Genomic DNA, 27,068 nt, shown 5'->3' with positions numbered 1-27,068 from the left:
AATGGAGTGGCCGCTCAAGCGGGCACCACCACAGCCAGCCGTCGCCCAAGGACCCCAGGTGCATTCTCCCGTCATGCTTATTGGATTCATTGTACATATGATTGATTCAAGATCGGGCTCTGTTCTTTCTTTCACGACGACACACAAAATAAAAAATGCCCCAGCTGGCAGATATTTAACCAACCCCAAGGACATTTGGAGACTCCAACTCTGTTCGAGTGGATAGGAAAATATACTGCCCTCGTGTCGCTTCTGTCATTTCCTCAGGAGAAAACTGTTGTTTTCTTCATTCACATAAGGAACTGTGGGACAGACTTTTGATCAAATGAATCGGCATTGAGGGAGTTGTTAATGTCCCTAAATTAGGATTTATAAGAATCCTCTTCTACAATGCAAGTTATAATGGACTTTTCGGTTGCCATCAGAACATCCCCTAGTCATACAGAATAGCCTTGCTCTGAATCTGCTTTTATCTAAAAGCACAGAAATACTCCCACACTTTCTCCATTTCCCTGGTCGTGTCTTCCCATTGCCTTTAATACTTCCGCCCCCCACTTATCAGGCCCTGTGGCAGTTTGTGTTGTTACCAGGCAGCCCAGCCAGTGGTGTTCCCAGCCCTGTGTGCTCCAACCTGCTCTGCTACAGCTCTGTCCTGGCCTGCTGTGCCTGTGCCTGTGCCTGGCTCTCTCTATCAGAGCACAACCGACTGACACGTCTGTCTGGAGGGCAGCCACACTGATAGTTATTAGTTTTGTAAAGGCGTCCGTTTTGATCCCCCCCCCCCACTGCTGCCTCCACGCCCGGCCAAAAGGCACAGTGGCGAGTGACTCACAGCAGCCGTATCGATTTCTCCTCACGCTTCTCCCTCTTGCCCTTTCCCTCCCTCCAGCAGAACCCCCCACACACACACCTCACCCCTCCCCTCTACCATGCTGCTTAGACTGGGGATGAGTTACCCCCCTAGACAGTGAGAGGGTTCGGGGTAGCAACGCCCCCCTCCCGCCCACAGTCCTCAAAGTCATTTCTTAGAAACACAGGGTCAGGAAAAGTCTGCTCCCTGACTAGGGAATGACCCTGGCCTGTCATACAGAGGCATTTCAGAATTCCGCCCCTCCGGCCAAAAAGCTGTCAGCAGTTTTCCCAGATATTTTTTTCCTTCTCTCTCTCCCAAAGAGCTACTTAGTCCCTGCCACCCAGAGTGAAATGGCCCAAATGGTTCTGCTCATATTATAACTAATGCAGTTTAACAGACACCATGCGCCGCCACATTATCCAGCCAAACAGAGCTAAAGCACCCCCTTTGTGCCACACAGAATGTCACCGGACACGGCGTCATTAACTTATATTTCAATGGCCCCCTCACATATGAATGTAGGTCAGTATGGAATAGCATAAATTCAATCTGGCTGACACTCCTGGCATTGACCTGCGCTGACTGGCTGGCTGACTGTCGCAGGTCTTTTCGCTGACTGTTTTTCGCCGTCTGTCGACTCGTGTCATAAAGGGCTTCCAGTAGTGGGTGATTGGTGGTGAGCGGTGACTCTGCACGTAGCGGTCACTGGATTTCATTCCACCCCACTCCCTCCTCCCTGCCCAGACTAGAGGGACTTGTTTACTGCAGCCTCTGTGTGCTCTGGCTGGGGCTATTTGGGACCTCGCGGGCGCTCTTGGAAAACGAACGTGCGGGGAATGACAGTGCAGATACCTAGCATTTCGCCACGACTGTGCCACTGCCACCTGAACCTCCCTGAGCGACCACGAGGCACAGCAACGAGAGGGCATAATATTTACCACACACACTGTTACCGAGGTCAGCTGCGTCAAAACAATCTGCCCTGGACATCTCAAATATCAAAATATGACCTACCAAATTGACCTTTGTAAAAGCTGTTTTCCAAGAATGGCCTCTTAAGATACATTCAGCTTTTTTTGTTGCAAATAATGGCTGCCTTTGTGGTATTAAGTTCGGCCCTGCCCCGCTATATGCTTTCTTAAAATGCGCTCAACTCTGGGCTACACAGAGGTCTACAGTAAATCAATCCCAAAGGCATTGCATAATATTTTGAAAGTTGCAGCCAAAAGTTTGAAATAATGGCCTCCTTGTCATACTGGTCTGCGCTAGTCTCTCTCGCTCCGGTGCACCAGAAAACACGATAGACAAACAACTGTTTACAGTGAGTGTCATACACCGGTTCTGACACTGATATGAACTGATCTATCCGGATGGAATGTAGCAAACCATAAACGGCATCTGTGGAATAGCGTAGCCTGAACAACGACGTTGCTCGTGATTGCTCCATAGGTCTGTCCCAAAAGTTTGTCTCACCGTTTAGCGAGCTTGTTTTTCGGAGCACTCTGCTGCGTTGTACAGGTTGTTGTTGTTGAATGTCATCTTTATGGATGTAACAGGTGCTGGCGCTCGTTACGACTGAGCTAGAAAGACGGGAGGGAAGATAAAACATCTCTCTCTTTCCCTTAAGCATCGTAGATGCAAACTGCAACACTCAAGAGGGTACAAGTATTTGATGTCATCTGAACCGGGAATAAATTATACACATCAGCAGCACAGAGGGAACGTTGCCTCAGCCTGGCTCCTCTTGTCTTCCCCTTTTTCAAACACACAACCTAAAGTTAGACATCCTTGAGCTTTCTACCACTTGATGGAAGGTGATGTCCATGAATAATGCATGGCAGAGGGAAGACTCTGGGTCTTTTTATAGCTCGGGCCCCGCTACCGCCGCACTGCACTAGCTCTAGCACGCCACTAACCTCTCAGATCTGAAGGATCAAGAAATGGGAACGGAAGAAAACAAGAACATAACAAACTGCGACATAGAAAAAGACAACGTCTATTTTCAGATGGCGGGCGGCGAGGAAGATTCTGGTTGCTTTTGAGACTAAACAGAAATGGGGGGGGTATAGCTGTCATTGCTATTTTAGAAAGGGGGGGGGTATAGCTGTCATTGCTATTTTACAGTATTTAGCCCAAAAATCAGGTGGGCATGCAGATATAGATGTCTGTGTGATCTCTCGCATATGCCGTTGTTTTCTACATTCCATCTTGTTGTGTTGAACCACTGCGTTGAGGCCTTGATTAAATGACAAGGCTATTATCCTCATGTGTCGGGGAATGTCAAATCATGGTGTTAATTTGTGAACACAGGTCTCTGTTTCACGCATGTATTTTCAACCAGTACTCATAATGACAACTGCAACTATTTGAATGTGTTGCACTTTTTCTCTTTCAAAAATCCTTTCAATTAGGATTAAATCGAATCAAGCCTTGTTGTTGTTATGTTGTGTTGCTACCATGCAGTGTTGTCATGTATTGCTGCCTTGCTATGTTGTTGTCCTAGGTCTCTCTTTATGTAGTGTTGTCTCTCTTGTTGTGATGTGTTTTTTGTCCTATATTTATATTGTATTTATTTAATTATCCCAGGCCCCCGACTCCCGCAGGATGCCTTTTGGTACGCCGTCATTGTAAATAAGATTATTTTCTTAACTGACTTGCCTAGTTAAATAAAGGTTAAATAAAATACAAAAATAAATAGTATATAGGGTGTTCACTCACTGCTCTAGAATGTGGTAAAATACGGTTAAATTCAAGAGGGGCCCTATGTTATTATGAATCACATACAGTTAATCATCAGATTGTTCTCTACAATATTACAACCTTAATATGCTTGTACTTAACAGTGTTGATTAAATAAGAACATTAGTTTGTTGTGACCATTGCTAGTTTAGACTGCTCAGTTGTTGGTTGTATCTCCATTTTCTGTGTTGGGAGGTGATAACATTTTGAAGGTGTTTCCGCTCTTTGGACCAATCAAAATCAACTTGATACCCTCGTCACTTTCGTCACCAGATAAGTGGCTTTCTATTGCTCTAACCCTGGTCAATCAACGTTGAGGGGCCGTTTCTATGGCGACGTAAAGGGAACGAGTCACACCATAAAAATTGGAACCCATTTTCTTTGGGGAGGATATACAGTTGAAGTCGGAAGTTTACATACACTTAGGTTGGAGTCATTAAAACTCGTTTTTCAACCACTCCACAAATTCTTGTTAACAAACTATAGTTTTGGCAAGTCGGTTAGGAGATCTACTTTGTGCATGACACAAGTAATTTCCAACAATTGTTTACAGACAGATTATTTCACTTATAATTCACTGTATCACAATTCTAGTGGGTCAGAAGTTTTCATACACTAAGTTGACTGTGCCTTAAAACAGCTTGGAAAATTCCAGAAAATGATGTCATGGCTTCAGAAGCTTCTGACCTCCATTTGAGTCAATTGGAGGTGTACCTGTGGATGTATTTCAAGGCCTACCTTAAAATTCAGTGCCTCTTTGCTTGACATCATGGGGAAATCAAAATAAATCAGCCAAGACCTCAGAAAACAAATTGTAGACCTCCACAAGTCTGGTTCATCCTTGGGAGCAATTTCCAAATGCCTGAAGGTACCACGTTCATCTGTACAAACAATAGTACACAAGTATGAACACCATGGAACCACGCAGCCGTCATACCGCTCAGGAAGGAGACGAGTTCTGTCTCCTAGAGATGAACGTACTTTGTTGCGAAAAGTGCAAATTAATCCCAGAACAACTCTGTGGTCCAACTCAACCCAAAACATCTGAATTGGGTTGAGGTTGGGTGATTTGTGGAGGCCAGATCATCTGATGTAGCACTCCATCACTCTCCTTCTTGGTCAACTAGCCCTTACACAGCCTGGAGGTGTTGTGTTGGGTCATTGTCCTATTTAAAAACGAATGATAATCCCGCTAAGCGCAAACCAGATGGGATGGCTTATCGCTGCAGAATGCTGTTGTAGCCATGCTGGTTAAGTGTGCCTTTTTTAATTCTAATCAAATCACAGACGGTGTCACCAGCAAAGTATTCCCACACCATCACACCACCTCCTCCATGCTTCACTGTGGGAACCACACATGCGGATATCATCTGTTCATCTACTCTGCGTCTCATAAAGACACAGTGAATGGAACTAAAAATCTCCAATTTGGACTCCTCAGACCTCAGGTCTAATGTCCATTGCTTGTGTTTCTTGGCCCAAGCAAGTCTCTTATTATTGGTGTCCGTTACTGGTTTCTTTGCAGCAATTCGACCTTTAAGGCCTGATTCACGCAGTCTCTTCTTAACTGATGTTTAGATGTGTCTGTTACTTGAACTCTGAAGGATTTATTTGGGCTGCAATTTCTGAGGCTGGTAACTCTCTTTCTGAGGCTAATAACCCTTACTTATCCTCTGCAGCAGAAGCAACTCTGGGTCTTCCTTTCCTGTGGTGGTCCTCATGAGAGCCAGTTTCCTCACAGCGCTTGAGGGTTTTTGCGACTGCACTTGAAGAAACTTTAAAAGTTCTAAATGTTCCCGTATTAACTGACCTTCATGTCTTAAAGTAATGATGGACTGTCGTTTCGCTTTGCTTATTTTAGCTGTTCTTTCCATTATGGACTTTTACAAATAGGGCCATATTCTGTATATCACCCCTACCTTGTCACAACTGATTGGCTCAAACGCATTAGGAAGGAAAGAAATTCCACAAATTTACTTTTAACAAGGCACACCTGTTAATTGAAATGCATTCCAGGTGACTACCTCATGAAATTGGTTGAGAAAATGCCAAGAGTGTGCAAAGCTGTCATCAAGGCAAAGGGTGGCTACTTTGAAGAATCTCCCATTTAAAATATATTTTGATTTGTTTAACACTTTTTTGGTTACTACACGATTCCGTATGTGGTATTTCAGTGTTTTGATGTCTTCACTATTATTCTACAATGTGGAAAATAGTAAAAAATAAAGGAAAAACCCTTGAATGAGTATAGTAGGTGTCCTAACTTTTGACTGGTAATGTATATACATATACACTAAACAAAAATATAAACGCAACATGTAAAGTGTTGTTCCATGAGCTGAAATAACAGATCCCAGAAATGTCTCAAATTTGGTCTGCAAATTTGTTTACATCCCTGTTAGTTAGCATTTCCCTTTTGACAAAATAATCCATCCACTTGACAGGTGTGGAATATCAAGAAGATGATTAAACAGTGTGATCATTACACAGGTGCACCTTGTGCTGGGGACAATAAAAGGTCCACTAAAATGTGCAGTTTTGTCACACAACGCAATGCCACAGTTGTCTCAAGTTTTGAGGGAGCGTGCAATTATCATGCTGACTGCAGGAATGTTAACCAGATCTGTTGCCAGAAAATGTGATATTCTTTTCTCACGCATAAACTGTAGTTCGAGAATTTGGCAGTATGTCCAACCAACCTCACAACCGCAGAACACGTGTAACCACGCCAGCCCAGAACCTCCACATCATGCTTATTCACCTGTGGGATTGTCTGAGACCAGCCACTCAGACAGCTGATGAAACTGAGTGTTTCAACAACCGAAGAAATTCTGCACAAACTGTCAGAAACCGTCTCGGGAAGCTCATCAGCATGCTCGTCGTCCTCACCAGGGTCTTGACCAGACTGCAGTTTGGCATCGTAACCAACTTCAGTAGGAAAATGCTCACCTTCGATGGCCGCTGGGAATCCCAGTTTCAACTGTGTCGTGTAGATGGCAGACAGCGTCTATGGCATTGTGTGGGCGAGCGGTTTGCTGATGTCAACGTTGTGCCCCACGGTGGCAGTGCCCCACGGTGGCAGTGGGGTTATGTTATGGGCAGGCATAAGCTATGGACAATGAACACAATTGCATTTTATTGATTGCGATTTGAATGCACAGAGATGCGTGATGAGATCCTGAGGCCCGTTGTCGTGCCATTCATCCGCCGCTCCATTCATCTGCCGCCATCACATGTTTCAACATGATAATGCACAACCCCATTTCGCAAGGATCTGTACACAATTCCTGGAAGCTTAAAATGTCCCAGTTCTTCCATGGCATGCATACTCACCAGACATGTCACCCATTGAGTATGTTTGGTATGCTCTGGATCGACGTGTGTTCCAGTACCCGCCAATATCCAACAAGTTCGCACAGCCATTGAAGAGTGGGACAACATTCCACAGGCCACAATTAACAGCCTGAGCAACTCTGTGAAAGATAAGTGTCGTACAGCGTGAGGCAAATGGTGGTCACACCAGATACTGACTGGTTTTCTGAACCACACCCATGCCTTTTATTTAAGGTATCTGTGACCAACAGATGCATATCTGTATTCCCAGTCATATGAAATCCATTGATTAGGGCCGAATGAATTTATTTCGATTTACTAATTTCCTTATATGAACTGTAAATCTTTGAAATTGTTGCATATTACATTTATATTTTTGTTAATCGTATATTGGCTAAATTCCTTGTTTTGTATTCTGCAGATTTCATTTTTTTAAAGTCCCTGTTATCGCACGCAATCCTGCAGCCACTACCTAGCTTGTCAGTTGACATTTGACGTTTGTGCCATTCTGCCTGCAGAGCAGTGACGGAGTTCTATTAAACAGCAACCAGTTTTTGACTATGGCCGTAATGACGTTCTATTCACTAATCATGCTAAATTCTCTGAGTAAATTAACTAACTTTTGAACCATACGTGGTAGAGGCATAGGGTTTGGACTATTGTTTTTCTGATGCAATTCTCTATTGAATGACATATTTATATAAACATTGACTGAAATGATAATTTTATGGGTGAACAACTTATAGTATACCTTCAGAAGGTAAATTCTTGAGAGAAAAAGATGGGGTGGAACCCAGCTTCTAAGCTTGGCGGAGATACAGGTATAAAGCCTGGGATTAGGCGGAAACGATGTCTCTCTGCCCAGGTATGGCTACTAGGAGTGGCGGTCCTAAGTCGGGGCCCTGTACAGAGCCAATGTGTGTGGCTAATACTCCAGTTCTGCCTGTTGACTACACAGAAAAGAGGCTTCAGCCAGGGATAATGAAAGGAGCGCTGTGTCGCGTTCCCCTGGACGACATAATTGAGCATTGTTCAACGCCTGCAGTCTCGCTCTCCCCCACCACCAATACACCTCCACTGTCTGGGACTGCTGCTCGAGAACCACTCTCTTTCACGACGAGAGGCACCGAACAGCAGCGAGCCAGTCAACACAGTGATTATTTAACCAATCTCCCAGCAGAAGCCATGTTAGAGCCACGGGTTTGGGTCTGTAATGATGACATAGACCGTGATAATGATGGCAGAGTGTGAATGGGAATTGATTAGTGTGGTTGGTTTTGAGTCGACCACTAACGCTGATATTACAGGCAATAATTCAATTGATAACATTGGGCCATTATGGAAATGAATATCCTTTTGACATTCAACAGACATCTCCCTTAATGCCGCGCTATTATGCTCCCCCCAGCCTCCCACCCTCCCTTGTAAATTCATTTAATTTAATATATTTGCCTTTTTACCTCAAGAATATTGTCTTGCTGTATCTATCTCTGTACCCCCAGGCAAATTTGGGGGTGGTAATCTTTGGGTATTATAAATAACGCCTCTGTACCAGGGATGAAAGGCAGTGGCTCTCTCTCTTTTTCCTCTTTCCCTCTCCTCTCCCAGCCTGCCTGCTACTTGTCTATGCTTAGCACGTAGCTTGCAGCATGTGTGAGTGTGGCTGGGAATTCATATGAACGTCTCGCAGCGGGGGGAAAGGGGGCTAGTCATTGACATGTGTAGGACGGCTCTGGGCTAATAAGAAATGGATGTGGCATTTGTTTTTATGAATGCCATTAAAATAGGGCCCGAGCTGTGATGGCGTTCATTTTGTTTGTTTTTCTGTATCCCTGTTTTCTCTTTTTTTATATTTTTATTTATCCCTTTGTATTATCGTGCTCCAATCTCCCCCTCACGCTGTCTGATGGTCGTCATCTGCGTGGCTCGCCTGGTCCTAATGGGCTGGAAACGCCTGTGGAAAAAAGACCCTCGCATCACCGCACGGCTCTGGAGCTCGGGGAAAGAATACCAAAATAAAAACCGCTGGCAGAGCCAGAGGCATCTCGTAGCCACTTATGGCTGAATTAGGATCATCTACCGATGTGTCATCTAGCCGTCACTTGCGTTATTACAGTTTTGTTCACAAGTGCTCCCCCTCCCACATGTTGTTATATCAGCCTCTGGATGCAACAATGTCTGGTTTCTTTAATATCATAGATGGTTGTTTTTCCCCTTGTGTATATGAGGCAAGGAACAGCTAACCTTAGCCACCACTAAAGGATAGCTCCGTGGAAGAACCCAAAAAAGTGCAAATGCCACTCTGTCAATTAAGATTCATCATCATTATGCAAATGTTTTGGCAGAGCGGTGTCGACACCTGACTGAGATCTCTATTAAAAAGCAGCTAGTGAGGCAAATAGACGGACAGCTTGAGCTCCCCTTCTTCCTCCCTCTTTCTCTCCCTCCCTCTCTGTTCTCTCTGCCACATTGTTGGCCCCCTCTTTTGACAAATACCTTAATCTGACTGTGTGTGCACATGGGACGGATGGCGTGCGTGCTTCTTAGGGCCCCGAGTGAGGGACCCCCCCAGAGGAGGAGACTAATGGGACTGGCTCCCCCAGATAGGCCACTCAGCCTCTCCATTTCCAGGCACATTGAGGACAAACACTCACTCTACAATTTATCATTTATTTTATGATGACCCTGCCCCAATCTATACACGTGCCTCTTTCTCCTCCTTTTCCAATGCCGTCTCGTCTTTTCCTCTCCTCTGTTCTCTCCATCATTTGCCCCCTCGCCTGTATGCCAAGTATCATCTCAAGTTGTTTTAAGATTGCCGTCAAGAAGGAGGATAGAAAAGGATTGGAAAGATGAAAGGCGATAAAGGAGGAGGGCAATGTTCCTGGGTTTCGGCGGAGAGATGTTTTGAAGTAGCTGTAAGGCGTAAGCGCAGCAGTCAAGTTTCTTTTTGTATTCGGTTCATTTCTTTTGATTGGACTCTTTGTTTTGATGAGCTGACGTGTAACGTTAATATTAACACGCCGATGTGCAATAGTAGGAAAGCCTTTGTCGACTCCATCCAAGAATATAAAGATTTGAAGGACTTGCTATCTTTAATGCACTTCCAGAATGTTTCCATACTGAAGGCGTAGATTATTATTAGATTAGTCATCTGTTTGGTTAAGCGGTTGAATAAACTGTTGTTTTTGTTGTTGTTGTGGCAGTTCAGTTGAGTATACTGTTGTTTTAGTGGTGTTACTGAAGCTTGTTTCAGTTTAATTTTTTTATGGTGTCATCTAGCAGAGACCCCTGCGTTGAGGGCCGTCCCCGGACAGGAGAACTCCCGGCTATGATGTAGAGCCAACGTGGTCCACTGGCGAGTGAAAATGTTCAGGTTTATACGAGGCACGCTGTAACAGCTCAATAACACAGGCCTGTAATCTACTCCCGTTTCAATCACTTCCCTGATTTACGAGCCCGCGCACCACTCCAGCGCCGAAATGAGGTGTTCAGCGTATGTTTTGTTTACATACATTTTTTATTTATTGCCGTTGTCAAAACTGACTGCTGGACAAAGTCGCTTATTAACTGAGTAAATGGCTTGAGAGTTTTTTTTATGTCAGCTTCCTTAATGACTACAGTCAGTCTGTTTCAAACGAGCCCCCCCTAACCCCCTCCCCCCCCCACACACACATATACACTACCACCCCCTCATGTCCTGAGAGAGGGGGGTTGATGTGTGTGTGTGTGTGTGCGTGCGTGCACATAGGGAGGGAGGGAGGGAGTCCTGAGGGGACTGGGAGCTGCCACAGTTCACACATGGAGAGGAAAGGGAGGGTGGCGGGAGGGCGAGGGTCTTTTGTGCAGATACATCTGGTGGAGGGGTCAGAGCTCCTTTGGTCAGAAAGTGGAACTTGTAATAATTGCTTGGTCGTTTCGGCTTTCCGCCTCCGTCCACCGCCACCCACCCCCAAATCAACTGCTTTTTATCCAGGCTAATGGACCTGCCACCAGCACCGAGACAGGAGGCTGTTAGCACAAGTCCCAAGGATGGGCTGCCAGCCTGCTGACTAACGCTGCTCTAAATCACCAGCAAGGGTCACTCTGAGTTTCTGCCGCCTGTAAAATTAAGTAGCTGTAAAAAGAAATGCTTCCATAAAAAAACACAAAGTTAATGGTAATGTTAACATTGTGTGGCTCTCTGCCATTAACTTTTTGCGGCGGGAGGGTGTGGTTTCATTCAAAGTAGTTTTGAATCTTAGCAGTGCTCATTCGTCATGCTACGGTGCATGCAATTTTTTATTTGGGGCAGATAACATTACATTGTGTACAGTTGAAGTTGGAAGTTTACATACACTTAGGTTGCAGTCATTAAAACTAGTTTTTCAACCACTCCACAAATTTCTTGTTAACAAACTATAGTTTTGACAAGTCGGTTAGGACATCTACTTTGTGCATAACACACGTAATTCTTCCAACAATTGTTTACAGACAGATTATTTCACTTATAATTCACTGTATCACAGTTCCAGACAATGTTCAATACAACTATTTTCCTTAGATCATTAAAACTATCCATAATTCTTATCAAGACAAGTGATTAGGCAAACGTGTCAAAATACACATTTTAAACATTTTCATGTACAGAACACAGCAAATATTAACAAAACCCTACAACTTGATCTATGTGTTAGTCCGATCCGCTACTTTAGAGCATAAAAACGTCATGGGTCAGAAGTTTACATACATTGTGCCTTTAAACAGCTTGGAAAATTCCAGAAAATGATGTCATGGCTTTAGAAGCTTCTGATAGGCTAATTGACATAATTTGAGTCAGTTCGAGGTGTACCTGTGGATGTCTTTCAAGGCCTACCTTCAAACTCAGTGCCTCTTTGCTTGACATCATGGGAAAATCAAAAGAAATCAGCCAAGACCTCAGAAGAAAAATTGTAGACCTCCACAAGTCAGGTTCATCCTTGGGAGCAATTTCCAAACGCCTGAAGGTACCATGTTCATCTGTACAAACAATAGTACGCAAGTATGAACACCATGGGACCGCGCAGCCATCATACCGCTCAGGAAGGAGATGTGTGCTGTCTCCTAAAGATGAATGTACTTTGTTGCGAAAAGTGCAAATCAATCCCAGAACAGCAAAAGACCTTGTGAAGATGCTAGAGGAAACCGGTACAAAAGTATCTATATCCACAGTAAAATGAGTCCTTTATCGACATAACCTGAAAGGCCGCTCAGCAAAGAAGCCACTCCAAAACCGCCATAAAAAAGCCAGACTACGGTTTGCAACTCCACATGGGGACAAAGATTGTACTTTTTAGAGAAATGTCCTCTGGTCTGATGAAACAAAAATAGAACTGTTTGGCCATAATGACCATCGTCATGTTTGGAGGAAAAAGGGGGAAGCTCGCAAGCCGAAGAACACCATCCCAACCATGAAGCACGGGGGTGGCAGCATCGTGTTGTGGGGGTGCCTTGCTGCAGGAGGGACTGGTGCACTTCACAAAATAGATGTCATCATGAGGGTGGAAAATTCAGAGGATATATTGAAGCAACATCTCAAGACATCAGTCAGGAAGTTAAAGCTTGGTCGCAAATGGGTCTTCCAAATGGACAATGACCCCAAGCATACTTCCAAAGTTGTGGCAAAAATGTCTTAAGGACAACAAGGTCAAGGTATTGGAGTGGCCATCACAAAGCCCTGACCTCAATCCTATAGAAAATTTGTGGGCAGAACTGAAAAAGCGTGTGTGAGCAAGGAAGCCTACAAACCTGACCCCGTTACACCAGCTCTGTCAGGAGGAATGGGCCAAAATTCACCCAACTTATTGTGGGAAGCTTGTGGAAGGCTACCCGAAATGTTTGACCCAAGTTAAACAATTTAAATGCAATGCTACCAAATACTAATTGAGTGTATGTAAACATCTGACCCACTGGGAATGTGATGAAATAAATAACAGCTGAAATAAATAATTCTCTCTGCTATTATTTTGACATTTCACATTCTTAAAATAAAGTGGTGATCCTAACTGACCTAAGACAGGGAATCTTTACTAGGATTAAATGTCAGGAATTGTGATAAACTGAGTTTAAATGTATTTGGCTAAGGTGTATGTAAACTTCTGACTTCAACTGTAGATATTCTCAGCTTTCCAAATAGAAATGCCACGATAGTCATTATTCCGTAACAATTGCAATAGCCCTGGATGAGCATTCTCAATTGCCCAGCCTAATTTGGTTTTAAACACAAAACTCCTTAAGCCCTATAGCGAAGACGTAGCATGTTGCAACTATTCCCTAGTATGCTAAATATATATAGCCCTATAAACCACTGTCATTCTGTCTGCCTGTGTCTGTCTAGTAGAAACACCATCAGGTTCCTCTCTGCTTTAGACAAGCCGGTCCTCTGTTAGATTCAGCTCCATCTCTATCTCTCCCCTCCAGATGGACAGAAGTCTCCCGTTTCCAACACCTCCCTGGCCTCCATGCATATAAGGTTGAGTTGGTACACATGCTCCCCTTTCTCCAGCCCCTTGCAGTCCCCTTAATAAGTCCATCTACTCTTCATCAGCTTTCTGTACCAGGGGACAATGGCCAGATTGAGGGTCCACAACAAAAGGCCTTTGAAAAGTCCCCTACAGTAAGACGTTGTGTTTGTGTGCATCACTCAGTGTCCCCAAGGTGCGCGAACCCCTGGTCTTTTCCCAGCTCCCCTCCTGCCACAGCCGCTCGCCCGCCATCGCGTTTTGAAGTGCCCTTTTATTTTTGGAGACGTTTACAGGCCTTTTTAATTACTTACAGCTTGCCAAAGGGCTTTGCTGCCTCATTCTTCCTTTTGTTTGCCGAGGTCTTTCCACAAATCCTACTCTTGTTAAACCAGCCATCAGGATTTTGTAAGGTTTCTAGTCTTTTTCTCACTCTCTCTCTCGCCCCCCCTCCCCTTTTCCTTTTGTTTATTTTGATTTGTGATTTTTCACTCTCCCTCCTTAAACTCGGTCCTCAAAACGTTTTTCCATCAATTAATCTTAATTGAAGTCACACCAGACTTCCTTGCTTAATAATTCTTGCCACCATTGTCACAGATGGCTTGCTCTCGTTTGCAGCAGGAGCTGTAAATCAATTTTGATTTGGCGTATGACATCAATCAATTGTCATTTTACTCCCCAAACATCCTCTGCTCTTTTGTGAGACGCGAAGATGGATCGCTGTGTCAAGTTTACGAAGTTCAGATCTCCTTATCAAGGGTATTGTTTCCCTGAGAACTCGCACACTAAGACAATTGTTTCCGTCGTCTGATTTGATACTGAGACAATCCAGCTTGAAGTGCTCTGATTATCACTTCATTCAGGCGTACAATGCACTCGACACAAAACCGCTCCTCACCTGAACATAAAAAGGAAAACTATTTTGGTGCATAGTTCTCACTCACATCCTTTCTTACATACCATTTTCTCTCAGCTTTCGACAGTTTGGTGACTTTAGTTTAATTGTGCACGAATAGAAATGTGAGAACCGGAACATATGTCTTTTGTTTCCCATTCTGAGACGTACAACAGTTGGCGCCGAGGTGCAAACAATGAGATAATTACTTCTCTGGTAACAATTCTGGAATGCTGTAAGCATGCTAATAAAAATACATTTGGCTTACCATTTTTAACAAATTGTCAGCGGTCTTTGACCCGGTCAGTGTGCTCCGGCGAGACCCACTTAGGCAAGAACATCAATAAAACAATAAAAGGGCATACCTGCTAGGGGTGAATGTTTGTATATTTTATGGGGGGGTGGTGACCTGAGTATTCTCTCTGAGCGTCGTGTTCTTAAGCACGGCATTGTTTGAAGTCGTTCTGTGTGTGTGTGGACTGTCAAGCCATTCTTGATCTGCTTATCTCTCCCTTGAAGGATGCAATATGTCTTAAAGATAACATGGCCAAACTACAGTGTGTGTGTGTGTGTGTGTGTGTGTGTGTGTGTGTGTGTGTGTGTGGTTCTCGAGGGGCTTAGCGAGGCTATCTGCAAAAATGGCAATTGTTTGCCAATCTGTGTCCTTTAATTGCTTCAGAACAGATTTAGATACATCTAAACAAAAGCTAATTTTGGATCTGCCCCTGGGGTGTTTGAGGATTTTGCAACAGATTGAGTTGTCAAGGTTCCTACCACATCGCCAAACTGAAATCTTCCCATAGGTTGTCCAAGGTTGCATAGTTATCTAACCCCCATTTTCCTTTTCTGTGTAATTAAATAGTGACCCTTAGTTTAGGCTTGACCTTCTGGGCCACAACCATGTAGCCCTGCACCAACACGTTTTCCTTCAGGTGGTGGCCATTTTGACTGAGCGATAAAGGAGCCATTCCCATAACAACGGTCCAAAATAATAGGAATTGACAAGGCGACTCAAAACTGGCATGGTATAATAAAGGCTCATATTGTAAACCGGCTTCCCTTGTACGTCTCTCTGTGTAAATCATAGTCCACTTTATAGGACCTAATCCATCCAATGTGCTTCAATTCTATGACAGGCGTGCATGCTTGCCACAATAACACCTCCAGTGGAATAACAGTTAGTGATTTATAGCTGGAATAAGGTTGAGCTCCGTTTAGTGTTATGCTTTGATGTACTGATTCATCGTCAGTGACGCTGTCTTAACAGTATCTGAGAAGCAAAGTGTTTGACAATACAGGGATATCATTGTGAGCAACACTGTGAACAGTGATGTATGCAGCTGAATGGCAATTCACAGGTTTCATTCATGAATGTATCTCTCTGTCTGATTTTGATATTGACTGTAAAACCCAGACAGTGTCCTGAAGATACGCTTCTCCCTCGTCTGTACAGGAAGCTGCACAGCGGTATGAAGACCTATGGATGTGAGCTGTGTGGGAAACGCTTCCTGGACAGCCTACGCCTTAGGATGCACTTGCTGTCTCACTCTGGTAAGAATCAACACTTGTGTGTCTGTATAGATATTTGTCTATGAATGTGTATCTATACTGCATGTATTTACAAAAACAATACTGTACATGTAGAGATTTTTCATCCTGTGTTTAATACTGTGTAATACACTGTGATACCCTATTTTAACAATTCATAGCAAAACAATTTGACTTTTTTTGTTTACATTCTACACTATATTAGAACATGACATTATGGAATTTGATATAGTCCCAATCGGTATTGAATAGAACATTGCGGTCCAGTCCGCTTTGATGGAAAACAACCTATGGGTTCCTACCACAACGCCAACGATACCCCATTGGCTAACAGCAAAAACTAGAATTTTCTTGTTGTGTGTTTAAGTCAGTTACAAAACTTAATTCAAGATAAGTACATGTCTAAAGATTACTTTCAACATCGCCTGCTCCCGAGTGTTCTCGTTACGTAATATTGTAGAACCTCCCTCATGCCCCTTTTCATGACGTGAGTGCTAGCTACCAACCGGAACATTAAGCTAGCCAAGACCAACATCACCAAAAAACAGATTATACAGATGCAAGTAGTGAGTGGAGTTAAACGGACTATACATAGCTACGTGTAGCCTACCTGGACACCAGGTCCCCACAATTTCCCACGCCAAGTAGCCGGAAGCAACAGTGCTTTTCGCGCAGGCTCTATATCCTTAAGTCGGAGCATTGCGAACCGAAGGTTGGGATTTTTGACCTGGTTACATGGTACATTGAACACCACAGCAGCTTCTCGGCATCTTTTGTTATTTCTGTCTTACAAAAAATGTACAACGAAGTTGGGGCTTTTACACTGGGGATTAATGGGATAGAATGTTTTGTTTTTTTCCTAATTTGTGGGCGTGGTCGAGATGAATTCCTTTCTATCGTGTGAATATCGACTCAAGAGTATTGGCTGTGTACAGGCTTGATATTGAAATGGGATAACTACACTGAACAAAAATATAAACGCAACAATTTTACAGTTCATATAAAGAAATCAGTCAATTGAAATCAATTCATTAGGTACTAATCTATGGATTTCATATGACTGGGAATACAGATATGCAAATACCTTTTAATAAAAAACAATAGGGGCTTGGGTCAGAAAACCAGTCAGTATCTGGTGTGACCACCATTTGCCTCATGCAGCGCTACACTTCTCCTTCACATAGAGTTGAGCAGGCTGTTGATTGTGGCCTGTGGAATGTTGTACTGCTACTCTTCAATGGCTGTGCGAAGTTCCTAGATATTGTCGGGAACTGGAACACGCTGTCGTACACGTTGATCCAGAGCATCCCAAACATGCTCAATGGTGACATGTAGCGAGTATGCAGGCCATGGAAGAACTGGGACATTTTCTTTTTTGTAATCATCTTATTATGAGTGTTATTTTCCATAGACAACCACACAAAGTGCACCACCACACAAAGTACAAGAAAGGGAATAAGGATACAGCAAAACATTACACAAAAAGGCAGTCATAAAATTGAGAAAAAAATACACTGCTCAAAAAAATAAAGGGAACACTTAAACAACACAATGTAACTCCAAGTCAATCACACTTCTGTGAAATCAAACTGTCCACTTAGGAAGCAACACTGATTGACAATAAATTTCACATGCTGTTGTGCAAATGGAATAGACAAAAGGTGGAAATTATAGGCAATTAGCAAGACACCCCCCAAAACAGGAGTGATTCTGCAGGTGGTGACCACAGACCACTTCTCAGTTCCTATGCTTCCTGGCTGATGTTTTGGTCACTTTTGAATGCTGGCGGTGCTCTCACTCTAGTGGTAGTATGAGATGGAGTCTACAACCCACACAAGTGGCTCAGGTAGTGCAGTTCATCCAGGATGGCACATCAGTGCGAACTGTGGCAAAAAGGTTTGCTGTGTCTGTCAGCGTGGTGTCTTTTTTGGGGGGGGAAATCTGAATTAAGGGCAATCGGTGACCAGAGGGATATGGTTTGGAATCTGCAAGTACCTCCTTGCATCTTTCAAAGCTAAGAGTGTATTAGGTACTGAAAAATCCCACTCCTTTTTCTATTCTGGTTAGAGACAGTTTGCCCTGTTCTGTGAAGGGAGTAGTACACAGCGTTGTACGAGATCTTCAATTTCTTAACAATTTCTCGCATGGAATAGCCTTCATATTTCAGAACAAGAATAGACTGACGAGTTTCAGAAAAAAATGTATTTTCTGGCCATTTTGAGCCTGTAATCGATCCCACAAAGGCTGATGCTCCAGATACTCAACTAGTCTAAAGAAGGCCAGTTGTATTGCTTCTTTAATCAGATCAACAGTTTTCAGCTGTGCTAACATAATTGCAAAAGGGTTTTCTAATGATCAATTAGCCTTTTAAAAGGATAAACTTGGATTAGCAAACACAACGTGCCATTGGAACACAGGAATGATGGTTGCTGAAAATGGGCCTCTGTACGCCTATGTAGATATTCCATAAATTTGCTGTTTCCAGCTACAGTAGTCATTTACAACATTAACAATGTCTACACTGTATTTCTGATCAATTTGTTATTTTAATGGACAAAAAAGGTGCTTTTCTAAGTGACCCCAAACTTGTGTGTGTTATTTATTTATCTATTTATTTAACTAGGCAAGTTAAGAACACGTTCTTATTTACAATGACGACCTACCCCGGCCAAACCCTAACCCAGGCAGTGCTGGTCCAATTGTGCGCCGCCCTACTGGATTCCCAATCACTGCCGGTTGTGATACAGCCTGGAATCAAACCAGGGTCTGTAGTGATGCCTCTCTCACTGAGATGCAGTGGCTTAGACGGCAGATATTTTGTCATTTCATTGTTCGATCTTGTACATAGTGAAGTATAAAGAGATTTATAGAAGTCGCAAAACTTATTATTGATAAGCAATGGATCATAAGAAGTGGAGCCATCTGCCATCCATATAGACTTAATCAATCGTTCATTCTGTTATTTTTTAAGTTGGTGTGCAAGTAGACGGCTCAGACTGTTACCAAACTCATAATATTTTTGCTTGGTAAAAATCAACCGGTTTTTTTACATGCTTTGTATGCTCTAAATTGAGTTTGGCCTTAGCACAAGCTAGTGAATTCCAGTTCCCCTGGGTTGGTGGTTGATTATGAAGAAGTTCTAAATGCTTTACAGCCTCCAATTTTTCCCTATTTTCCATTCTAAGCTGCTTGATGATAGAGGCTTGGGAAATGATATGACCCCTTATAGTTTATTTAGCAGCATCCCAGATAGTTGCAGCTGAGATAGGAGAGAGTTGATTGTCGAGACAGTAATGTGATAATTTATCTTTGATCACAGAGCAGAATCCTTCATTGTTAAGCAGAGACATCTCGTTTTTGGGGATTGTTTTGCCAATTTCAATATCTATATACACTGGGGCATGGTCAGAAATGACTATAGAACCAATAGCACATGACTGGACAATATGCATGTAAGTAGAGGGCCTAAAAAATAGTTCAATCTAGAATATGAATTATGGGGTCAAAAGTAGAAAGTATAGTCTCTGACATTAGGATTTAGCTATCTCCATACGTCTACTAAACCAGATGAATCACAAATGTTTCTGAGAGGATTTGAGGCTCAATGATTCGAGACTGGAGCAGTTGATGATTTATCCAATTTACCCAAAGTACAATTAAAATCTCCTGAAATAAACCCAAGTCCCTTTCAGTATTGATTAAATAATAAAATCATGTCAGACATACATTTGAGGGAGTCTGCTTTCGGGCCATATACATTTAGTATAGTAATATGTTGAAGTATATTACCTGTAAATGAAAATAAACCGTCCTTCAGGGTCTGTATCTTGGTGCTCAAATATAAATTGGACATTTTCTTTTCTTATTTTTTTATTTAATACCTTTTTTTAACCCGTTTTCTCCCCAATTTCGCTGTATCCAATTCTTAGTTAGTCTTGTCTCATCGCTGCAACTCCCGTACGGACCCGGGAGAGGTGAAGGTCGAGAGCCGTGCGTCCTCCAAAACACAACCCAACACTGCTTCTTGACACAATGCCAACTTAATCCGGAAGCCAGTTGCACCTTTGTGTCGGAGGAAACACTGTGCACCTGGCGACCATGTCAGCGTGCACTGCGCCCGACCCGCCACAGGAGTTGCTAGTGTGCGATGAGACAAGGACATCCCTGCCAGCCAATCCCTCTCCTAACCCGGACGACACTGGGCCAATTGTGCGCCACCCCATGGGTCTCTCGGTCGCGGCCGGCTGCGACAGAGCCTGGACTCGAACCCAGAATCTCTAGTGGCACAGCTTGCACTGCGATGCAGAGCCTTAGACCACTGTGCCACTCGGGAGACTGACGTTTTTATTTTCAAAGATGGCAGTGCCTCTTTTGTTTGAACTAAAAGAAAAAAAGTACACCTGGCCCACCCAGTCTCTCTTCAGCTTAGCGTGTTCTGTTGAAGATAAATGGGTCTTGTGTAGCATCGCAATTGAAACCCTTTCCTTTTTAAGGATGTTCGAATTTTCTTCATCTTGACCACATGCCCACTGCCCCGAACATTCCAGGAGACTGCTTTAAATGAACTGTTTATGTAACAGTGGTATTAGACTTAACCCAGAATGAGTAGTGCATCACAAAAACAAAACAATTAATAACACGCTTGTGTAACCCGAAACTAAAATAAAACCTACAAATTAAAAAAATTAAACACCACTGCCAAGTCTCAAAATTAAACGACAGAACCAAACTAGTACCTACACTATTTTATGTCACGCTACTAACAGGAAGCACATATAGTGTTTTTAAGAAGAAAAAAAAAAGTTTCATTCTGTCCTATGTTGAATAAAGGCGAATTAACATAAATCTATGGACATGTGGATGAAAAATGAATAGCATAATATTTTAAATTGGCCTAAGCATTATCACTATTGCACTCATATGCACGTGCTGAACACACACCATAGTCACATGTAGCCTAGCCTATATACTGTAATAAAATAAAAAAATACAAATCACATGCCTAAAATAAATGAATATAGACTAATAATTATGCCCCTTTGCCTACCTTGAGGCCCAACTAAAGGAGCAAATTAACAGGAACGTCATTTGGCTTTGACTTATTCATTCATGGAAAAATGGAAAAGAACCTCAGTTCTGTAAATGAAAAGCTTAGTTACATTACACAATAACGCTTATTAGCGATTACTTTGTATGGCATGGTAGACGGTTCCATCCCGAGGTAGTCAGCCATCTATATACAGTGCATGGACTGGCCAAAAAGGGCAAATAAAAGTTAGTCACGTTCACATCCATAAGCTGACCATGTGTGCACCCTAATAACATAACTAGCAGCCTTCACGGATCTAGGTTCTGTGCTGCTGAGTGGATATTGTTCCGGGAGAAGGTGAGTGCAGACGGGGGGTCGTCAAATGTTTGGCTAGCTCCCTGGAAAGTAATCCTCAGTTTAGCCGAGTGTATCAGGCCAAATCTGACTCCTGCCTCGTGAAGGTGGGCTTTCACATCTTTGTATGCAGCTCTGCGTCTTGCCAGGTCTGCAGAGTAATCTGGGAAGATATGGACCCGCTTGCCATTGTAGTTCAGCTGTCCTCTTTCGTGGGATGTCCGAATAATTTTCTCTTTGGTCTGGAAGTAATGTAGGCGGACCAGCATTGCTTTGGGTGGGCGACCGGGCTGTGGTTTTGCCGCTAGAGTGCGATGCTCCCTGTCGATGACTGGAGGCCTGTCAAAAGTCTCTCTGCCGAGGACGTCTTGCAGAAAAGAGGCCATGAACTCCATAAGATTGCGCCCTTCCGTCCCTTCTGGGATTCCGACCACATGTAAATTCAGCAAAAAAAGAAATCCCTTTTTCAGGACCCTGTCTTTCAAAGAAATTTCATAAAAATGTAAATAACTTCACATATCTTCATTGTAAAGGGTTTAAACATTGTTTCCCATGCTTGTTCAATGAACCATAAACAATTAATGAACATGCACCTGTGGAACAGTCGTTAAGACACTAACAGCTTACAGATGGTAGGCAATTAAGGTCACAGTTATGAAAACTTAGGACACTAAAGATGCTTTTCTACTGACTCTGGAAAAACACCAAAAGAAAGATGCTCATGGTCCCTGCTCATCTGTGTGAATGTGCCTTAGGCATGCTGCAAGGAGGCATGAGGACAGCAGATGTGGCCAGGGCAATAAATTGCAATGTCCGTACTGTGAGACGCCTAAGACAGCGCTACAGGGAGACAGGACGGATAGCTGATCGTCCTTGCAGTGGCAGACCACATGTAACAACACCTGCACAGGATCGGTACATCCGAACATCACACCTGCAGGACAGGTACAGGATGGCAACAACAACTGCCCAAGTTACACCAGGAACACACAATCCCTCCATTAGTGCTCAGACTATCTGCAATAGGCTGAGAGCGGCTGGACTGAGGGCTTGTAGGTCTGTTGTAAAGGCACGTCCTCGCCAAACATCACCGGCAACAACGTCGCCTATGGGCACAAACCCACCGTCGCTGGACCAGACAGGACTGGCAAAAAGTGCTCTTCACTGACGAGTCGCGGTTTTGTCTCACATGGGGTGATGGTCGGATTCGCGTTTATCGTCGAAGGAATGAGCGTAACACCGAGGTCTGTACCCTGGAGCAGGATCGATTTGGAGGTGGACGGTTCGTCATGGTCTGGGGCGGTGTGTCACAGCATCATCGGACTGAGCTTGTTGTCACTGCAGGCATTCTCAACGCTGTGCATTACAGGGAAGACATCCTCCTCCCTCATGTGGTACCCTTCCTGCAGGCTCATCCTGACATGACTCTCCAGCATGACAATGCCACCAGCCATACTGCTTGTTCTGTGAGTGATTTCCTGCAAGACAGGAATGTCAGTGTTCTGCCATGGCCAGCGAGGAGCTTGGATCTCAATCCCATTGAGCACGTCTGGGACCTGTTGGATCGGAGTGAGGGCTAGGGCCGTTGACAGTGAGAGGGCGTTTCTTTTTTTGCTGAGTTTGTTCTGCGTCCGGGAACGATTTTCCTTTTCATCTAGACTAACCTTTAGCTTCACGTTCTCGGATGTAAGCGCGTCAGTTTTGGTCTCCAATTCAGTAAGCCGCTTATCGATGTCAGTCAACAACGTTTCCATTTCCTTAATTGTTTGGGTTTGTGTTGTGATAGTTCTATGTAGTGTTGCCATATCTGACTGGACTTCTGTTATAATTTCAACTCCTAGACTTGACACAAAGGAACAAAATTTGGTCATGAAGTCAGAGCGTAGTGTAACCATTTCTGCGTGGATGGTGACTAGCATCTCCATAACGTTAGCATCCGCCATCTTGTTACTAGTCTTAGTGTCTTCTTGTTTACCGTTTCATCTTGTTTTCCAGGTTCCAGACATGTCCAAGAATGCCACCCCATTTTGATAGTTAAAAGGTTAAAACGTTTATGCTTCTGAGGCCTCTCCTTAGTTCTGAGGCCTCTCCTTAGTTCTGAGGCCTCTCCTTAGTTCTGAGGCCTCTCCTTAGTGGAGAGGCCTCAGAACATGTCTTTACGTAGCCATGTTGAAACCGCACCCCCGAACTGGGACATTTTCAACTTCCAGGAATTCTGTACAGATTCTTGCGACATGGGGCTGTGCATTATGTTAAAACATTTGGTGGTGGATGAATGGCAAGACAATGTGTCTCAGGTATCTCTACGCATTCAAATTCCCGTCAATAAAGTCCAATTGTGTTCATTTTCCTTAGCTTATACATGCCCATAACATAACCCCACCGTCACCATGAGGCACTCTGTTCACAACGTTGACATTAGCAAACCGCTCGCCCACACGATGCCATACATGCTGTCTGCCATCTGCCTGGTACAGTTGGAATTTGGATTGATCCGTGACGAGCACACTTCTCCAGTATGCCAGTGGCCATCAAAGTTGATAATTTGGCCACTGAAGTCGATTACAATGCCGAACTGCAGTCAGGTCAAGAACCTGGTGAGGACGACGAGCACGCAGATGAGCTTCTCTGGGACGGTTTCTGACAGTTTGTGCGGAAATTATTCAGTTGTGCAAACCCCCAGTTTCATCAGCTGTCCGGGTGGCTGGTCTCATGATCCCACAGGTAAAGAAGCCAGATGTGGAGGTCCTGGGCTGGCATGCTTACACATGGTCTGCGGTTGTGAGGCCAGTTGGACGTACTGCCAAATTCCCTAAAACTACATTAGAGGAGGCTCATGGTTAAGAAATGAACATTACATTCTCTGGCAGCAGCTCTGGTGAACTTTTCTGCAATTTGCATGCCAATTGCACGCTCCCTAAACTTGAGATAACTGTGGCATTGTGTTGTGTGACACAACTGCAAATTATAGAGTGGCTTTTTATTGTTCCCAGCACAAGGTGCAATGATCATGCTGTTTAATCAGCTTCTTGATATGCCACACCTGTAGGGTGGATGGATTATCTTGGCAAAGAAGAAATGATCACTAACAGGAGAGAAATAAGCTTTTTGTGTGTATGGAACATTTTTGGGATCTTTTATTTCAACTCATGAAACATGGGACCAACACTTTGCATGTTGCGTTCATATTTGTGTTCAGTGTATTACTCACGGATATGATTTAATGAACTGATAAAGACCCATAACATGAGATATATATTTCTGGATTTACATCGGGCTGCAGTGGTTTTAAATCAACATTCAGTGGAGATTCTGGCCCCATTGGTTTAGGGCCTGGGCCATGGCATTAGCCATCTAAAAGCCATGTAATTCAACACACAGCAGCTATTGATCCAGCCAGGCTGACACTGGCCACGGACAGCCTGTGGATTCAGGGCCTACTTAGTGCAGTTGGGCTTTTTTCTTTATTGGACTCCTCTCTTCCTAGGGCCTTAAGTGCAGATGGTTTATACACGGTCTGTAAAAGCCATTGGACTCTGGGTTCCCTGTTGTGTAGGTTTCCCCTTACCCCTCCACGCGTTGGCCTGATCCAAACTCCTGCCCACCCACACGACATATGGGACTCCAGCCACCCTAGTCATAGACTGTTCTCTCTGCTACTGCCCCTCAAGCGGTAGTCTAGGTCGGCACGCTAAGTCTAGGTTCAAGAGGCTTCTAAACAGCTTCTACCCCCAAGCCAAGCCGTAAGACTCCTGAACATCTAATCAAATGGCTACCCAGACTATTTGCATTTCCCCCCCCTCTCTCTACACTGCTGCTACGCTGTTATTATCTATGCATAGTCACTTTAATAACTCTACCTACATGTACATATTACCTTGACACCGGTGCCCCCGTATATAGCCCCACTTGTCATTTACTGCTGCTCTTTAATTATTATTTTTTCTTATCTCTTACTCTTTTTTGGGGGGGATATTTTCTTAAAACTGCATTGTTCGTTAAGGGCTTGTAAGTAAACATTTCACTGTAAGGTTTACCTACACCTGTTGTATTCGGCGCATGTGACAAATAACATTTAATTTGATTTACATATGCTTCCACATACGACCACATGATATTCCTTGCACACTGGAAACACAACAGTCAGTCAGTCAAGTGTTGTTCGTTTCTCTCCTATTATATGTAAATGAGAGATGTCATGTCACCGTTGTTTGTTCTCCCTCAGTCATATTTCAAAGGGGTTTTGAACAAACAAATTAGTATCACGCAATTAATGCCGGAGTCTGGGACCCCAGGATGTAGCAACACACGTTTTGATTTGTCGCTGAGGTGGCTCTCCCGCCATGTTGCGGCGGGGAGATGAATGACGCCTCACGCTGTGCCGGTGAATTGGCTCTGTGCACGACTCAGCGTGTAAAAATACAGCTTTAAGGAAATATATTATGTTTATTTTAGAATCCCTTTCCAAATCCCCACTACTACACATTCGCTAGTCGGAAAGACCACAAATACAGCTCTTGTTTGACATCCATAATAAAAAAGTATGTCTGTATTAAAGCTGGCTGTGACATTTCTGACTACAACAGTGTAATAAACACACTGCAGGTCGGAGACCCCAACACATTCTCCCAGCCTCCCCAGTTTCTCAGATCCTGGAGCCAAAATCCCATGACACAACGTTGAGTTTCTTCTTCTCTCTGAAATTCAGCAGAGTTTGTATTGTACACTGCCACCTCAGGCAACTCCTGCTGCGACAGTAAGACGGTGCGTGCAATCAAGCAATCCTTAGGGGAATGTGGAAGTTTTCAAATGAGTCGGGTAATCCCGGGCTCAGCCGCTTCTCCTTGCCTCAGAGAAAGACTGGAGAAGACTTCAAAAGAGGGTTTTACTATGGCTCCCTGGTGTCTGTGGAAACAAGTCTTTAGCACCTAGGCTGCAGAGTAAAGGCAGACCTGGTTGGCCTTAGTTTCCCCATCCTGATTGAGTCCAGATCTGGTCTAGCATCATAATTAACCAAGTCATTCAGGAGATCATTGGTCCGATCATTATCAGAGCTGTTACTGAATGATAAAGCTGACTGCTTTCAACAGGTGAGTAGGTAAATACTCTGACCTGACAAATTCTTGGCCACTCTCCAGAAATACTCTGTAATTCATTGAAGTTGTCAATGAGTGGCAAGCTAAAAAAGGAAATGGCAAACAACCGTCTGCCTGCCTTTTCACACACATTTGAAACTCTAGGAAGAACCGCAAGAAATGATTCCCCTCAACAATGAAAAGTGAGTGAAGGATGTGGGCAGTGTATTTTTAGCTCAAGCGCTGAAACATTCGCAGGGCTGGCTGGCTTGACGCACAATGCCAACCTGTGCTGTGTACATGTCAGTGTTGACTCATTGGAGCTTTGGTCTGGCGTAAAGCAGACAGGCACTTCTATCAAGACAGCGACGGTTAGGGAGAGACGAGCGACGAGCCGAGGCCCTTTGATATTTTTTTTTGCCTCAGACTTTCAACTTCTTTTCCATCCCGACCTCAGTGCGTGTCTTGATTTTTATCATCTCTCTCTCTGAAATGACAGCTCACAGGTCCCTGTATCTGCCCCCCCCCCCCCCCCCCAAACCAGCCCCCACCGTTCACCTAGCCTCAGACATACAGACAGAGAGTGAAAGAGAGATGGAAGGCGGGAGGGAGGAGGAGGAGGAATGCTTGTTGGTATGCACAGTGTACTGTGTGGGGATGTTTACCTTTTCAGCCGTCGCTGCCCCTCCCCTCCCTGCTCCAGTCCGCAAGTGCAGCCTGTCTCACTCACATTCTCTTCTCTCTCCCTTTCTCTCTCTCTCTG

The 27,068-nt window shown here is 43.9% G+C and overlaps 1 protein-coding gene across 3 annotated transcripts in view; it reads left to right on the top strand.

The window, feature by feature from the left end:
- LOC129819034 (zinc finger and BTB domain-containing protein 16-A-like) overlaps positions 1-27,068 on the top strand; it is a 125,531-nt gene that overhangs the window by 37,287 nt on the left and 61,176 nt on the right. For all 3 annotated transcript variants that reach the window (XM_055875559.1, XM_055875541.1, XM_055875549.1), the window contains exon 3: positions 15,753-15,850. In XM_055875559.1, the coding sequence (XP_055731534.1) occupies positions 15,753-15,850 (98 nt within the window). The remainder of the gene's footprint in view (positions 1-15,752; positions 15,851-27,068) is intronic.

This window comes from Salvelinus fontinalis, chromosome 2 (assembly GCF_029448725.1).
Source record: "Salvelinus fontinalis isolate EN_2023a chromosome 2, ASM2944872v1, whole genome shotgun sequence".
Classification (NCBI taxonomy): domain Eukaryota; kingdom Metazoa; phylum Chordata; class Actinopteri; order Salmoniformes; family Salmonidae; genus Salvelinus; species Salvelinus fontinalis.
The sequence above is the reverse complement of the archived record's forward strand: the minus strand, read 5'-3'. Positions and strand labels throughout refer to the sequence as shown.